The sequence below is a fragment of the Linepithema humile genome, chromosome 1, assembly GCF_040581485.1.
Source record: "Linepithema humile isolate Giens D197 chromosome 1, Lhum_UNIL_v1.0, whole genome shotgun sequence".
Classification (NCBI taxonomy): Eukaryota; Metazoa; Arthropoda; class Insecta; order Hymenoptera; family Formicidae; genus Linepithema; species Linepithema humile.
In genome coordinates this window covers 1,412,546-1,430,815 of record NC_090128.1, presented here as the reverse complement: position 1 = coordinate 1,430,815, position 18,270 = coordinate 1,412,546, and the positions used below count along the sequence as shown (strand labels likewise).

The following is an 18,270-nucleotide window of genomic DNA, read 5'->3' as shown; positions in this document are numbered from 1 at the left end:
TTTTGACAGCAAATAATACGATACAATGATGAGACTACATTTTTATCTCAATATCGAAGAAAATGAAAGAATTTGCATTTTATTTAATTGATAAACGTCAAGAATAATATGCGCTAAACTTACAGTAACAGTATGCGTGACTAATAATGAAATTAATGGAAAGTGTATCACTCTACAAGCGTGAAAGCGTTGAAATTATGTTTGACATATGTAATCAATGGTTCGTGTGTGTGTACGCGAGGGAGGAAATTAGCGTCGACTGCTAACCGTTGGCGAAGTCACCGCACGATGCATATGGTAGATGTAGGTAAGCAGTATCGCGCGTAGGTTCGCAATTTCCGACAATGGTCCAAATCTCTTGTGCACCGGGCGACAGACGATAGATCCACGTTCGCTAATTACCGCTTACATGAAATTCCCTTGATTGCGAACGTTTGTCATCTTTCGAGACTGAACGTCTCGTCGATATGGCAATTAAGTTGTAAGGCGCAGGCGACAATGATGGATCAGGTGTGTTCTTAGGTTGATTGCGGAAAGATGAGCAAAATTTTTGTCAAACTGTCACAATTATAGATGATGAATAACATTTTGTAATTATTTGTTATTACTCTTTAGGCGATTCTTTCTCAAAATATCGAAGAGAGATTATTTGAACACTTGTCTAATGAGTTGTACGAATTACATATTTACATGAAAATAATTATTTGCATGATATGAAAACAATGCAACACATCTCTAAATTATACGAAATAAAAAAGAATGTTTATTTTATCAACAGTTATATTTACAAATTATTTGGAAAAAGATCTATCAAAAGAAAATACGCCGAGAAAACAAGGAAAGTTTTGCGTATTGTTAGTTAACTTGTCAGCTTTTAGAAATTTGAGAAATTATCGGCCTTTATAAATCGGCGGAGAAAAGTTGCTTCTTCCAAACTTTCAAACCTTAATATAGCCAATCAGTAATTCGAAAATCGCGAAGACCCAAAGAACCGCGCCGTAGTTCGCTGTGCGAAGAAAAGAAAAAATGGGGGGAGAGTAATTGCCAGGTTCGCCGCCGGAAGCGACGGCCATTATATTAGTGGAACCTTCTAAAAAGTGCCTTTAATTAAGATACAATACGAAGAAACGAGGGGCGAGTTTCGAGAGTGGTAATTGGTAACCAGGTCTAGCTCTTCCTTTCGCTGCTGTGGGAAGTAGCGAAGAAACTTCGCTGTGTAGTGGCTGTATCGTTCACGGCGTGAGGGCGCGCATAATGGCCGCTGATTAAATCTGTTCTGTTTCTATTCCCGAGATAAAACTCGCAGATTAAAACGGTCGGATGGTTGGCCGAAAGTTCTTCTATATAGAGTGGCGTAGAACTAATGAATCTACTGGAAACCGACTACTAGAAATTAAACGAAGAGAGATGTCGTTTGTTTCGTCATGGCATTAATAATTTTCGAGTTAGAAGCGGAAAAAGTTAAAGAATTTTCAATTTATTCTGAAATTAATCTTTAAAATCGCAAATGAAAGGTTTGCTATGGTCACAGGACCGTAATTTGATCTGATATTAGTTATAAATTAAGTTAAAGCTGAAATGCAGATTTAATTTTCCTAGGCTTTCTTCCAATTACAATACAATTTATGTATAAAGAGTAATTGCACGCGCGGAATATTTACGATCGAACAAACAGTTAACTGAAAATTACATTAACATCGAAATTAGGTCCTTTGATATCGCTAACAGCAATTATGGTGCTTCGTGTAAAAGTAATATGAAGTAATAATTATGGTGAAACAATTAAGCTGGTTTTAGATCAATGTTCTAATTTTGATAATTAAATGTATGTTTATCAAAGAGTAGACTCATGTTTTATGTAATTTTAATTTCATACATTTTTTTACAAATTGACGTTTTAATTAAATGTGAGAAAAATTGGAATAATCATGTTTTCTTTCGTGCTCTCTAATGATGCTTTATTAAACTGTTTGATACAATTTTTTAATATTTTAAAAAAATTTTAGTTTAAGAAATTAAATTAAATTTGATTCCTTTAACTTAGATATAAAAAATTTAAAAATATTCAAATTATTTATATTTTAGAATATTATTTTAAATCCAGAATTATATTCGTTTTGGAGCGTCATCTCGTATGAAGTTAACAAAATATTAGATTTTTTAAAATATTTCAGTATTAAGTTTTAACAGTAAAATAACTGACTCGGTTGCGAAAGATTATAGTCTAGAATTTTTACCGCTGCATCAACATAATTTCCGTTTCAGTGAACAAAAATCGCACAAATTTCAGTTCACACAAACACGAAATGCTGCACGCAAACTCTCATTGCAACAGGCAAGGTTGCTCTTGGAGTCGAGCCATTCTCGCTCTTGGAGGAAACTTTAACGAGATTCTCTAAAGTGGCGAACAAATCAAAAGTGTCCATTTCGATGCAACCATGCGTGATGTCAGTCGTTGGACGAATAGCGCAAAATCAAAAACACAACTACGTTCTTGAGGAAAGGATTGAGAATTTATTTTCGGCACTTAAGCACGTATGCCTCTTTTCAACAGATTCTATTGCAAAATCTATCTATTGCAAAATCTATCTATTGCAAAATCTATCTATCTATTGCAAAATCTCAATAGCATTTTAAACCGTAATTTTTTTTTATATACATTTATAAGTAAAAATATATTAAAGACAAAGTAAAAAGTAGTTCGAGTATATAATGCAATAAATTAATTATGAATAAGGATAGAGTTAAATAGAAAATTGTAGCTAGTTTTTATTTTTTTGTCATACATTTTTATTAGTATATTTATCAATTAAAATACGAAATTAAATCTTGCACTAATGTAATATTAAAATTACAAATTTTTGCGATATTTTTGCTTAATTTAAACATCCAATATTTTTTTAATAATTTTTTCATAAAGCAATTTTGAAACCATATTACAATATATTTTTTCACTCATAGAATATGCTAGTAAAGTTTGTGCGGCGAAAAGTGACATACTTCGTTTAACACAAAGAAAATATATAACATGGTCTTGCCGCGCTTCCTCAATATTGTCTGACTAATCTACCTGTTACTACTTGAAGTCGTCTTACCAAACAAGGGGTTCTACTACTTTCGCGTTGATGCATAGTACATTTTTAATGTACAAACAGTTTTCCGCGCATTATGTAAATTATTGCGTGTTTAATCTAATTACGTATCTAATTATTATTGCTCCCTTGAGGACGCTTTAACTGTTTCGATGCTTCTGTATTGCAAATAATTAATTCAAATTGTCGACCTAAATCAACATTAATTTTAGGTTGATTTTCAAAGTGTACTTTGCTTCTAATGCTTAATGCAAGAAACGAGATAAAATGAAATTTACTTGATACTAACGTAACATGTCATTTGTTAAGCGTTTATTGAACTTCTCAGTTTTTGTACAATTAATTATAATTTTATGGAAATACTTTTATCATCTAAAAAATTCGATTTTTTTTAATGATTTGTAATTACATTCAACAAAGTTTTTTACATATGCAACTTACTAAATAATGTATTTATAATCTTCTAAACATAAACAACAATTTATTGTTAGAATAAATTTGATAAGATGCCACGCATCAAATTACGATTTCGACGCATGAAACTAATGGAGGAGTTTCACGTTTCTATATGCAATCGCGTTCGTTCATACATTCTCAATCAACACGAAGCTTTCGCTTCCAGATTCGCGCTATAATTCGCATGTAAATATTAATTGGTTAGAGAAGGATCGAGCGGAACAAAGCGAGCGGATCGACGCTCGGCGGAAGGATCTCGAATTATGGACCGGTTGGCTCATTGCACATGGATTTACATACCGCGTATCCAAAGCTCATAAGAAGATCCTATGGTCGTAGAACGGAATACGGGTTTCTATAAGAGCGCATAAGGGTGGGTCTACGCGCCATTTTCTAGCAAATGTAGGAAGCGAATTTCAGGCGGACGAGTTCTGTCTTGCGGTCGTTTCGAGCTTACTAGATTTTCACAATGATCATTATTGCTGCGAGAGTAGATATTTTCGAGAAATGCGTTTTTTTTCGCAGATTGTTATTATAGGAATATATCAATAACTTGTTTTGTAAAATGTTTTGTAGAATCTTTTACATATAAATAATAGAAATGATGATAAAATATTAAAAAACAAGTGAATCAAATATGGGACTTATTAAAAAAATATGCGCGAATATTAAAAACATCAATCAACGCAGAGTATCCTGCATTATTATTATTATTATTATATTTATAAACACTAGAATTTTTAGCGATGATAATTAAATCTCTAATTTTTATATTTATTTATTGAATATTTTATAATTACATGTTTTTACACACAAGTTGGAATCTTTTAATTAATTTAAATATTTTATATATTATATCATAGTTGTTTGATTAATTTATTTGTATTTTGCTGTTTATACTTATTATCATAAATTATGAATAATTCCGCCATTTTGGCAGAATGCTTACACGAATAATATTAAAATGAAATTTCATCAGCAACGAATAAGGAGAACAGAACCGGAGGAATGGAAAAAGGTACGAATGTAATAGAAATCCGATATGCGAGAAACCACAGGCGCGAGCGGAGAAAGAACGCGGTGAAGTGGCGCGGCAGCGGGACGGCCCGAGAATCGATAAAGTAAATTAAAAGTAATTAAAAGCCAGCCGCGGTTCGCGCGCGAAAAACGGAGTGGATCATTTTTATCGGACGTAGGTAGGTGCGCCAGAAGGTTCTGACAAAAGGTTCTGCGCAAAAAAAGAGCACGCAAGGCGATACGAATGTTGGGCAATTAAACGGACGTGCGATGTCGTTAGCGGGTTAAAAGTGCAACGCGCCCTTGTCTCATAACTCGCCCGTAACTCAATTGAAATAATTGGCTGATGGTTCGCGCGGTCTCGCTCATTATTACATCGACAGGTAACTGTTTATCGCGCGCCGCATAAACGGCCTGCAACATCGAGACAGATCGCGAATTATTAATTCGCAGCGATGAGGGAACATTATGTCGCTCCGGCGAGACTGACACGTTTATATAAATAACATGAATTGCGAGAATACTGGCGAAGTTCAATCACGATGTGCTATATATCGTTGAATCGACATGCACACATGGAGTGGCACGAACGAGTTACATAATTTGCATAGATGCGTATAAGTAATTATTAATTGCATGACGCATGACAATCAGTCGCGGCGAAAATGCGACGCGTTTATTGCCATCGGATTGCACAAATGTATGAGTGTATTATTTAACGACGATCAAGTCTCGTTAATGGATACTTATTACGAATTATCATATTATGCAGCATAATATAATATTATAATATTATTTTACACTATTAATATTTAATATTCTCTTTTATAGCGCGTTATGAAATATTTAAAACTCCGCCGCACAGAATAATTTTCCGAAATTTGGAAATATATTCTGGAAATCATTTCGAAGACAATTTCTAACGAGAAGTATAGCATACGTAATGCTAAAGACGAAGTTTGAAGTAGAAATTCTTAAATGAATTACTCGCCGAGATTTCTCTCAACAAGTTCTATATATAATATATTCTCCAACAACGCCATATTCGTGAAGTCCAAAATGGCAAAGTTATTCCCCATGGAGTCACTTCTCAAGGCAAATGTAGATGTTATGGTGTAATGTGCTACAAGTAGATTTGATGGTGGGAAAGCAAAGTCGTGTCGTGTGCAAGATGCTCATTAATGAGCAACGGTTTTCACTTCAGTTGTTTTCTCATACTTTTTGACTTATCAAGCGGCAGCACTGAAATATGATTTGGAAACTTTATTCCGATATTAGATCACAAATAGTACGTTTAATATTATATTTATATAATATTTAATATTATTCCAGAATTTAGATTCTCGATTATTATTTACTCCGATTTTCTTTATTATTTACTCTGGAAAGCTTCATTCTCTGTATAACATTTTCTGTCTTATTTCTCATTTTCACAATTTGATTTAACATAAATAATTATTATTTGGAAAGTAAGCAATAAGTTGCTTGGACGATACGAAGTGTGTAAATTCCAACAGACGAACAGAAAAATAAAGAGCAGAAACTTGTTTTACGGGTGCATATGGTGAATCTGTATCACCCGGTTACTACTTTAAATGTAAATTCTATATCCATTTCACTTGAATGAATGCGGGCATCAGCGTATTCTTGGCGTGAAACTCTCGCGAGTAACGGGAAAATGTGTAGCAAATAGAACCAGTGGGAAGAGAGGACAAAGGGTGCACATACAAATGTATGTAGAATGGATCCTGCATTCCGGAGTTAAAGTTCCGAAGTATTGATCGATCAGGTAGACATACCAGGCTCCCGTAGACTTGAATTATATCACTTGCGATCGGAATCTCATCCGAGAGAAATGCTCGGTATGCATCATCGATAATTCCGCGTCGCGTTTCTTTTTATTTAAATGTTACGAAAGAGAGCGCTTAAATTAAAAAGATAATTAGGAAAATGGCTATTGGAAGTTTATATTATATACATTAGTCATTTTTCGTTCCCTTTGCATTTCTCGCAACTTCGGGTTCTTTAAATTCTTCAAAAAGTTGGAAATTGATTTTATCTTAAGAGAAATTTAATTGGATATTTTCTTTTTTCTACAGTTTTTGTGCGGCTGATTTTATTTTATATAAATATATTGTCACATTCCTAAACGGGAATATCATATAATTAACTTAAATTTAATTTGAAATAATTGTCATTATCCCCTCAGGAAGGGTTATTTGATATTAAACGTATACCACGAATTCCAGACCAACATTTATTATCTGTATTTGATTCTGCTTCTCCGAATTAAAATCACCGATATGTAGCAATTTTTGTATAATTTTTTATGACACATATTTTATTACTTTTTTACCTTTGCGTTCTACACCAACACGTCGGTGTTGATCGTCTATATTTTCTCAATACTATGACAACGCGACGGTGGGAAATCTTGACACGCGACATAGAAACTAACTGCAAACTAATCGGAAACTTTCCAAACAAAGTTAAGCCACTCCCTGCTAAGACCTAACCGAGATTCATTTTCTTTCTGAGAAAAGTTTCTGGATTTAACCCGTTTCTTAGAAGCTTAATTTAATCTTTCTCTGTCCAGAATCATTGTAGAAAACGCTTTCTTGATTATTTTCTGCGCGAAATGTCATAATAAATAAAAAAATAATTCTATTAAAAATTAACTAAAGATTCATTATTGCTCTTCTCTACATTTTGTTATAAATAATAATATAGAACTTACAAATTTACCATTTATCATATGATATTAATATATCTCGACGAAATCTTTTACAGTTTTGGAAAACTTAAAGTGTTGTATATTTACGAAAAAAGATGGATACGTCTAAACCGCGTTCATGTTGTTATGATGTGAAATTTACGCCGAAACGCAGCTTTCTTTCGCATCGTGTGACATTCTTGCGCCTAAGTAAGAAACTTCGGTAGTTCCACTTTCTGTACTCCCTCTTCATTGTGCGGAAGTATATAATGCGCGGCTGTTACAAGCGTTATAAACGGAATAATACTTCCGCACGATGGAAGTAAACGCAGCATTCTTTCTACACAACTACGGCCGGTAACTGTTTACAAGCGAAGTTACAGTGTGGGACAGCGCGCGAGTGCAGTTTAAACGATAGCGCGATCCGCATTAACGTGAAGTTTATGTATCGCTACAGTAAGTAGACTCATTCAAGGACTGTCGTTTCGTTTTAAACGAATATTTTATAAAACAGCATTCCTTCGTTCAAAGGAAACATTAAATTTATTCATGCTTCCACCATTCGCGTTTAGGTGAAAACTTATATAATGAATCCGATGACCTGTGAATGCTTGTAATTATGATGAATGAATTTATTCCCTTTTACAGCAAAGTAGTTTCGCAAAGTCACACGAATCGCGTGCCACTTAAGAGTTTGGCCACTAAGAGTTTTATATTAGCGGTGCATTTTTTCTTTAGTGCCTATAAATGTGGTTTTTTATGACATAGCGAGCTATTGGATATCTCTTTGATTATTAATTCAAATAATTAGAGTATAGATAGCGATATAATTTTAGATAAAAATTGGAGTTATATGACTATATTTATAAGAAAGAGAGAGTAAATATTCTCTTTCACAATTATCCAAGTTTTAATTATTTTGTCGCATGCTTAATTCTAAAACCTATCTTTTAACAGTTCTAGTTTAAAATAAAAAGTTTATATTTTTGTTAAGCCTTACATTTTCGTGAGCCTTACAATGTCGCAAGAAATCGCATTGTGAATGCGATGTGACGTTTTAATGATCGCATGCCTCTGAAATGGCAGTGTAAATGACACATACGGCGGTCCACTTGTGCGGCAACGAACGTATGGTAGCTATATTTTCATGGATATCCATTTTCATCTCAGCCGTGCCAGATTTTACGCGCCAACCGGTCGGACGTACATGCGGCCGTGCACGCGCGTGCACACGTGTCGTTACAAAACATATTTCGACAATATACATATATGTAAACGCGGGAAATAGGCCGTCGACGCAAATGGGACCCGGCAAGCTAGGTGTAAAATTTATTCCCGTCTGTTGTTGGTTTAATCGACGGTGGGAGTAATACGCGTCATTAATCATCGCATAATGATGCGACATTAAAAGAAACAATTCGCCCCTGGATATTAATTAAATGAACATTGTTTCGTACAAATTTATTTATGACCGTCCGATTTTAATGATGATTCACCGTCTACTCGAGGGTGAAGTCCTAATTGCAACCGCTATATACATTAATTTACATTTGTAGAAATTACTGATGGATTCCATCAAAAAATTATTTATCTCTCATAATTACTGTTTAGCTTCAGATAAAGTAGATGAAACACTTGAATTTTGCATCAATTTATAATATTAACGAGTATTCACCAGTATGAAAGCTATCTTGAACACTTTATAATATTATAATAATATGATTAAAAAATGCATGAGACATTATTAAATGCATAAATAAATAATTCTTGTTTGATTTAAGTAATTCAATTAATATATTGGCTTTTAAATAAATTTTTATTTATTATTAATTATTATCTGTAATTTACTTTGTTAATAATGCATTTCAAAAGTGTTTTGGAATGCGGAAGGTCGCTCATATTTGACTCGTATTAAATAAATTAGATTTAATTTTTATTAACTATTTATGACGCATATAAATTTAGTCAAGAACTTGCCCGAATTCTAGCCCGGACTGCTGATTGAAATAAATGTCGCGGGGTCTATTAAAAAAGCGCTCGAGCTTAAACCACTCCACGCGATATTTCTACTTGATATTTCCTGGGACCGCGGCCAATCCGGCCTATAAAGTTCACGCTTTGTTTGCATTTTTCGTTTCAACCTGTTTCTTGCGAGATATATGCGGTCGGTAGCGGTAAATCGTAAATGTCATGTCCCCCTCGTCCATTGCTGTCGCTATGAAATCCCAGAAGACACCAGGTCTGTACCAGCCATCCGGACGATGTCGCGCTATAACAGCAAATATCTTGTTGTGTCCCACGTGAGATACGATGGTGTCTCGTTAACGCCATGAGAAATCGGTCGAACCCTCCGGTGTTATGTTCACCTAAATGTAAATCACTTTCCACGCCATCGTCTTATCTGGAAGACAAGTAACATAACGCACAATCTGGAAAACAATCTATCATAGTTGCATAGTTTAGCGGAAAATATCTTTACTTTTCTTCTTTTTGTGTTTCACGGAAGAATTTATTTAAACCTTTATTAAAAAATTATTATAATACACTTTGGGCTGAATTTTACAAATCATAAATTCTAAGCCTATAAAACGTAATTAAATTATTTAAAAATTTTGTGATTACTGCGTAATGAATTTAATGCAGTTTATTAATCTACAAATTCAAAAGAATTACAGTGTAAAATTTGATTAAAAATATCTCATTCGCAAATGTACACAAAGCACCATATAAAGTTACTATTATTCCGTTTATTAAGCCGGAAAATATCGATACGCTGCAATTATCGCAAAAATTTTCAACGGAATTTACTCACATGAAATTATTTATGAAAATGCACTATGTGCCGTTGATACAATGAGGCAATACATTCGTTTATAATTTTGATACGGCTTTATAATGTTCCAGCAGATTTTCATGATCAATGCTTGTCAATTTGTTATCATTAATTCCTTTGCTTGATCAACAAAGCAATTTTATTTAAGCGATTGCTGTGCGCAAGAAATTTAAAATAGGGCGTTATGTATTATTTAACTAAATTTAATAATGCTTAAAATTTATTAATAATTTTTTCGACATATTAAAATTATCAGAAGAGAATCGTTGGTAGCAAAGTTAAAGTAAATATTGCCGATGAGAAATATGTGTGGATTTTTTACATAAATATCTATAAATATTGGAGTTTCGCATTTCTTCAATTAGGAACGGAATATTGTATGTAATATAAATAACAATTTTAAAAATTTAAAATATCTTCTCAGTACTTCAGAAAATGTTTAGAATATTGCTAAACTAAAAGCTGTTGAATTCAATTAATTAGAATTGTATAGCTTAGTTTAAAATGGCATGATATAAAATGATGTACATTTATTATTTATTTTGTTTATTTTGAAGTAGTTGAAGAGAAATGACATGCTATGATAAGATATAATAATTTAAGTATTTTATTGTTTTATTGTTTTATTGTTTTATTGTTTATTATATTGAAATACATTTTTATCCTTTGAAGAAGTTATGATTTATTTTCTTTAACAAATCAATTTATTATTTGTTATTGTAACTGCACCACCATTGTAGAGGAAATTGTTTTTACTACGTAAATATTCCTTTTGCCTTTAATTCTGTCTTTCTATTATCTTTCTATGTCTTTTAATGACTTCGTTTTTTGAACGTTAACTATTTGCAAATAAAACAAGCTTATGTGTAAGACGATTCTGTTAAAATATCTCTGCGGAATATCAAAAAATACTATCATACAGCAGTAGCCGCGAACTATAAGAGAAATTAGAAGTTTAAATACTATAGTCATTATGTGAAAAATACACAGTGAAAACTTTTATAATTCCTTCGTGGTACATAATAATTTTTGATATAAAATTTTCTTTGTGTAGTAATTCTCTAAAGCTTTGAGAAAAAGATTCAGTTATCTCTATTTGTAAATTATTATGCGTTTATTTATCGACGTAATAGCAACATTGGCTTAAAGAAATTTGCATTAATCAATTTGAGAATTAATATTAAAAAATCTATGTCACATTATGAAATAATTACAAAAGTAATAGGAACTTCTACTGACGCGAAAGAAGCAACGAACTTCAAACGCATCCACGCCGCGTTGGGAAACTTTGTTAATTAATCTCCCTCTGATACATAATATCGTATTTTAACTCTCATGGCGCCATATTGTCGAACATGTGCTCTCAACCGGCCTTTTAAATCAGTCCTTCACCATTTTTGCGTGAAATTGGATTAAATGAGACATTATATATAAAATGAATAAATGATATATGAGGATAAGGAAAAGTTTCATTTAAAGTTCCCCAAGGTGGCCACATCTTTGTGCGCACCAACAATTGAATCAAGCGCTTTCTGCCGTTTCTGAACTTTCGTTTCCACATAATTACAGTCGCTTTCAAACTCTGGTAAGCGTAATTTTTCAAGTTCTATCAGCATTAATAAAAAAAAGAAATTATTTATTGAGTACAAGATGAATATTTCATTAAGCAGTGATTTTAATATAAATTTTTACGTTTGTTATATACAATTTAACTACTCTATGTTTTAATTATTTTTTATGATAAAAATATGTTTTCAATAATTTTATTATCAGTTAGAACAATATTTTATTATTATGTTTTATATTTATGTCCATTTTTTATAAAAAGTGAGAAAATAAATGGATGAACAATCTTTTCGTTTGCTCCGCTTATCCGTCGTACAGAAGCGCGAACTGTCTTGAAAACGGAGCAAAGTAAACGTTTGTGAAGCGCGAACGAGTAGCCTTTTCGAAGGATCAAAGCTCGCAACATTGCCGGAAAATTTCTACCGTCGAAAAAGCGAACCTTCTCCGATTTAACGGGCCGTACGTTGAAATAGCTCACTGTGTCTCGTTGGAAGGCGCAATTCGTTCTGCAATACACGCCATCCCTTGTTTGTCGGTCGAACGAATAACCAGCGACCGTGCGGAACAAGGTTTATACCGCAAACACACAGACCCCTTGCATTAAAGGGATGCGTTAGTATTTTGTGAAAGGTAGAAGCGTTCTTTTTGTAACATTATTGTATTTTTCACACGCATTTAAAGACAAAAGTGGAATAATTGTGAAAATTGTAGGAAAGGAAGAGCGTGAAGCGTATATAAGCTCTTTATCATTATATTATGCGCGAGTGAAACAATGTAAAAATTTTAAATATTTACGTAATTTTTGCAACAAAACGGAATTATAAACAATGCTGTATTATTTATTACTTGTTGCTTGTCACATTTGAATTTATTTTTAACGAAACTTTTTTTTACTATTTCCTCGCTTGTTTTTTTCTTTCGGCTTTAAAGAAACTTTGTTGGATGTATAAATACATATAAAATTTGTGTACTTTATCGTTCTTCAGTTTGCTCGCAATTTTCTCTGAGAGAACACAGTCTGCCTAATTCAAACAGACATACTTCTTAAGTACTACTGAATAATTAATCGTCGCCGGTTTCGTCTCTGACTTGATGCATTATTGATTACGAGCACTTGACAATTACAGGATATTTTTTAATTATTTTCTCACTTCTCTCGCTCTCACCGTGTCGCATTTACCTTCATTTTTCACGTTTTATGCTGCTGATAAAGAAAAAAAAAAATATGTCGAACGAATATTTCTGACACGTTCGCATTGCGGGAGTTCGCGTACTTTTCGTCTCTTTCCCCTTCCGCTCTCTATTCTTTTCGACAACGATAAAAATATTTCTTACTCACGGTCTATCGCAACTCAACGCTTTTTATTCTAAGGATTTTTACCGGATACCGTTAAGATTGATGAAACAGCGAACTGTCGATTCGGGAAAACCGATTTTCGAGAGGGACGGCTTCTCTTGAAATTTACTCGTATCTTCCTTCAACTTACATCGCGAAGAAAACTGCACGCTCGCTTTTCCTCGCAGAAACGGCGCACAAAAGCGGCCCGACCATGCGGAAGCAATTAATCAATCATCATTACCAAGGAAGTTACATTTTTTTTACAGTCTCTAATAGAGAAAGGACAGAACGGCGCAGTGTTTTTCAGAAATTGCATTAAAAAGGGAAAAGAATATTTTTAGAAAAATGTTTAAAAGAAAACGGTGTTCTTAATTATACAAGGAAAAAGAATTGAGAAAAATTTTTAAAGTGTTTTTATTATTATTAATTTTCTTTCTTCTTGTGTTATTTTCACAATGAATTAATTTGTTATAAACCTATCTTATGAAAATGGCGGTTTTATAATTACGATGTTTTATCTTTCGAAATTTTTCTCGACAAATAAATACATTTTATAGCGCAATTTAATCATGTTTTTATAACATGGTTTAATGATAATTAATCATGTTTTTAATGTATCGAAACAAACGCAGAAGCGAGTGATAAACTTTATAACGTCGCGTATACATTTTTATATGTGTTTCACGAATCTCAATGTTTCTTAATATAAATTCTTTTATAAATTTCCGCATTGAATGATTATCTTGCGAGACTGAATCTATGCACGGTTGTAGAATTCACGTGTGTACGACAAAAATGAGATTTTACACGAAAAAAAAGGATTTTAAGCGTGTGAACGTAAATATTACGATGTAGTTGCGCAGTGAAACGTAAGATAAGGATATTAAACAAATATATTGACTCAGAATTTAATTTCCGCATTCGCATCTTCTTGTTGTAGGAGACGAGATTCTCTACCGGGATGAGAGAGGCAATTTGTTGATCTACAATGCCAGCTCGGCCGCATCCAGGATTCTGCTAGACTCCAGCAATGCCGTAAGTCTTTCCAAACTTCTATACGTTTTACATATAAGTATATCAAAGTTTTCAAGAAGATATCAAAGTTTGTATGAAATTTAGAAACACGCTCGTAGCAATCATGTTCCATGTGTGATATGAAGTTTTGAATTATCAATTCTCACACGATTACATTTCTACTAATAATATTAATGTAACAATATTAAAGCCGGTAAAATTAGAAAATGTTGGGTTAAAGGACGGAAAGTTTATACGAAGATTTATCCGCGTATATATGCGCTTTAAAAGTACCCGCAATTATTACCGCATTAACACGTGTGCAATTAAACAGAAACCCCGAATAGTTGTTAGGAATTAATTGCTCGAACCTGGCGTCGCATGGATGCGTTTCACTTCCGAAATCCGCAGATAACGACCGAAGTATACCGTGCAACGAAAGCACTATATTTCTCATTCATGTCCCCTACTCTGCCTCCCTCCCCATTTTCTTTCCCGTTTTAATTCATCTGCGCGATCAATTAAACCGCCCCGGCTTCCCGTATACGCGAGCGTACACAGATATAAAAGCGGAAGCCACGCGTGCGGATCGAATGCCAAAGCGGTAGCGAGCAGAATCGGAAAGAGAGAGGCCGAAATTATTTCTCGATGCGGGAAGCAATGTAACGCACACGCTACACAACGATGCGCATCCATCGTTATTCCCGCAACACCGCCGCCGAAGAGATCGCCGGAACGGTAATTGCTCGTTATCTTTCACATTCTGACGCGTGCAATCTATCGTCGACGATCCTCGTTCGTGCATACATAGGTATCCGGCCGAATGCTGCTGTAAAATGATTCATTACGACATTTGTAATGCGATACCTATCCCCTCGAAATTTAACATTGCGAGATGTCTTTGGTTGAGAGCTCAAATGATTTATTTACGGAATTTACGGATCGTTAAATCAAATTATTTATCTTACATATTTTTTACATATTCTTAATAAAAATGTTTTTTATTAAAAAATGTTTATTAGCAAATGTTCTTGTAATGGTTTACAGTTTTTGAAAAATATTCAATATGTATGTATTATACTTCAAAGAAGATTACTGAATAATAATATATTATTTTGCATTACTTTTGATATTTCTATAGTACAGTAATAAAGGTTTTCGAACATTGTTATTGAACATTTCTTCTTCTGACATAAACAGATTTATTCGATACCAGACATTTCGTACTATTAAAATTTAACAACGGCTTCTTTAATAAGCGATCTTTTTTTCCAATTAAAATCTCATCTATCTCATCAGGTGCAGTCGTAATTATGAGGCGAAGTAAGCTGATACTTTCAATTAAACAGTCCGAGGAAGTGGTGAGAGAAATTGCGACGGGAAACCGACGCGACGCTTAAAAACTTTATTTTTAGCATCAGACTTCCGCTCTCTCTTTTACTTCTCCCGAGTTAAATGAAGTCCTCCATTTGCTGTGTTACTCGAAATCTTTGAGAGTGTTTTGAACGTGCAGCCTGGTCATTTCTTACAGTTGAAACGTATGATCTTATTGGGGCGTCGTTCTCGTTGGTAGTCCAAAAGTTATTAGGAAGTTTATGATCCATGTAGCTTCGCTTACATGCAGCATTCACTCAGAATACACACTCGCACCGAAACAGCGGAAGCAACTAGACTCGTCAGATGCAATTGTTGAAATATACCGTCGGACACTGAAAGACTGTCTTTGAAACTCTCAACGCTCTCTGTTATTAACAACACGTAGAATGTTACTAAAGCACTTGGACAAATTGCAGGAGTTCTCTGCATGAAAGCAAGAAGAAAATTTTTTATCGTATTTATATTCATACTCGACATAGACATTTAGTGTTTGAATGCAGTTGGACAATGTATTGTAATATCCATTGAGGACTTTATTAGGATTTTTGCTTTATCTCGACATGAAAAACTCTTTTCTGAATTTTATCCAACTACTTCTGTAATATTATTCGGTATTTTTAATATTTTCTGATACATTTTCAATGCCGATTATTCGAAATATTACATTTCGTATAAGAATTTTATATTGAAGAGTAACATGCGTGTCAAGCTGTTCCAATGGAATACTTTAAAATTAGTTCGGAAAGTTGCTAATAAAATCATAACTTTATCACGTAACATAGTAAAAGTGTCGATATCACTTTGTTCTCATGCCAATATTGTGTCCAATCATTCTTCTTCTCTTGATTTTTGAAAGTTTATTGACAATGAACGAGAAACATATATTAAAATAGATACAATCTGTATAAAAATGGCAGTAAATGTAAAGATAAAATTTTATAATTTTTTATTTTTATTTTTTTACCTTTCTTTTTAAAAAAAGGGTAAAGTTTTAATAGATGATTACTTACTTTAAAGTTGTTCTGTCCACACCCGATGCTCTTTCTAAGTTTCCTTCTTTTCTCAGTAAAGGAACACGATTCACTTGTGAAAATCCAATCAATTATTATCGCGATATCAAGATAATACTCGGATATCATCGCACCGACACGTTCGATACTCTGCAGGAAACGGCGAAAGGAAAGAAGGGAGATCGTAATTAGTAATTAATTTTTGCGCGTTAATCATTGCGGCTATGCTAATTGAAATCTTAAACCACTTCGATACGTTTCCTATACTCTTTTCATTCGAAAATTACTATGCAATCGCGCTTTGCAGCATTCAAAGCATTTCTCGAATTGTAACGTGTAATGTTCTTATAAATAATATTAGAGCATTTATTGAATATTTATTAAGATCGAGTTTTAATCGAATTGAAATTGAATTCAAACTCGATTTTGACAAACGCTCTAATGCTAAGAGTTCGAATTTGCCTTGCGGCGTTTGGTGGGAGTTGTTTTCATCGTTCCGTGCTTAGCCTGCGTACTTCGTATCCCCTCTCTCTCTCGCTCGTTCTCGCTTCTCTCTCCCTCCGTCATGCGCGCTATGTACTTACACGCATATTGTTGTTTCCTATTTCTCGCTTCTTCCAAATCGGAATCGGAGCGAGTTTGGCATGTATTATTACTTCGTCATCATTCGCACGATGGTATTTATATTTATGGTCGGCATGTTGTTCTCGTCATCCACTTCTATTATTTCAACTATTTCTATAATTAATTACTAATCAATTTCCGATCAATGCCGATCTCTCTTCTTTCTTTCCGTTGTTTTCTGCAAAGTATCGAACGTATTCGTGCAATGATATTCGAGTATTATCCTCGTTCGTTGGGAGTGTCGTATAAATGTCGCTCAATAATAATTAATTGGATTTTCGCGAATAAATTGTGCTCCCATATTGAGAAGAGGAGGCTCAGGAAGGCTATCGGGTATCAATAAAGGCAATTTTAAAGTATGTATATATTTATTTTTTAAGCAATGTACTTATGAATTTTTTATGTTTTTAAATTACACCAATGGCATATAGAATAAAAATAAAGATACTTTTGTAATATAATTTGGGTATACACTATATCTGTTGATCTTAATTAGCAACTTGATTGGTCCAGTTTTTAAAACGTGTCTTTTGACGTACTAGTTAAAATGTAATAAAATTTGTTTTATTAACGTATTTCTTTTATTGGAACACTTCAACAAAATTTGCTACAAAAACTTTATTAATGCAATTTTTTTGAAAAAAAAAATTATGAAATACATCTTTTATTTTATTAGCATTTTTTTTCTTTTAAAGAATATTAATTATTTGTGCAATCTCAGTAGTTTAATTAGTCATAGAAATATTAAAAAAGTATCTTTCCTAAAAATTTATAATATTGAAAAATCAATAAATATTTTGGAGACTTGAAATTTATATTTATTAATTTGCGTATAAATATGCGCAAGTATAGGAAAATATAATTGCATGATATGACACCGTGACAGACGCAACAGTGAAATCAAAGCGTATAGGGACGTGATCCGTTAGTCGCTATCATGCGAATAAACTCGACGTATTAAAGTAATAATGGCAATTGTTGGCGCGCCAGTCACCATATTATGATCGCGATAGCTTGGTTAACTGGAACGATCGCTACTCCGATCATCCACCAACTAACTCGGAACGACCGTCTCGTTTCAAACTCGCGACTCCGCTTAACGATGGTCATCCCATTAGAGGATCGTCGTAGTAGCTCATTCAACAACCCCAGCGGCCCGTGTCGCGCGCGCACGTGATCGTAATTTACTCGTCGTGATTTCGACAAACGGTTCCGGGTCGTCGCGGTGG

General features: G+C 33.6%; 1 protein-coding gene across 14 annotated transcripts in view; it reads left to right on the top strand.

Moving 5' to 3' along the window:
* The window catches only part of ome (dipeptidyl peptidase 4 omega), a 304,004-nt gene that overhangs the window by 209,536 nt on the left and 76,198 nt on the right, over positions 1 to 18,270 (top strand). For all 14 annotated transcript variants that reach the window (XM_067348239.1, XM_067348241.1, XM_067348240.1 and 11 more), the window contains one exon: positions 13,957 to 14,051. In XM_067348239.1, coding sequence (XP_067204340.1) covers positions 13,957 to 14,051 — 95 coding nt within the window. The remainder of the gene's footprint in view (positions 1 to 13,956; positions 14,052 to 18,270) is intronic.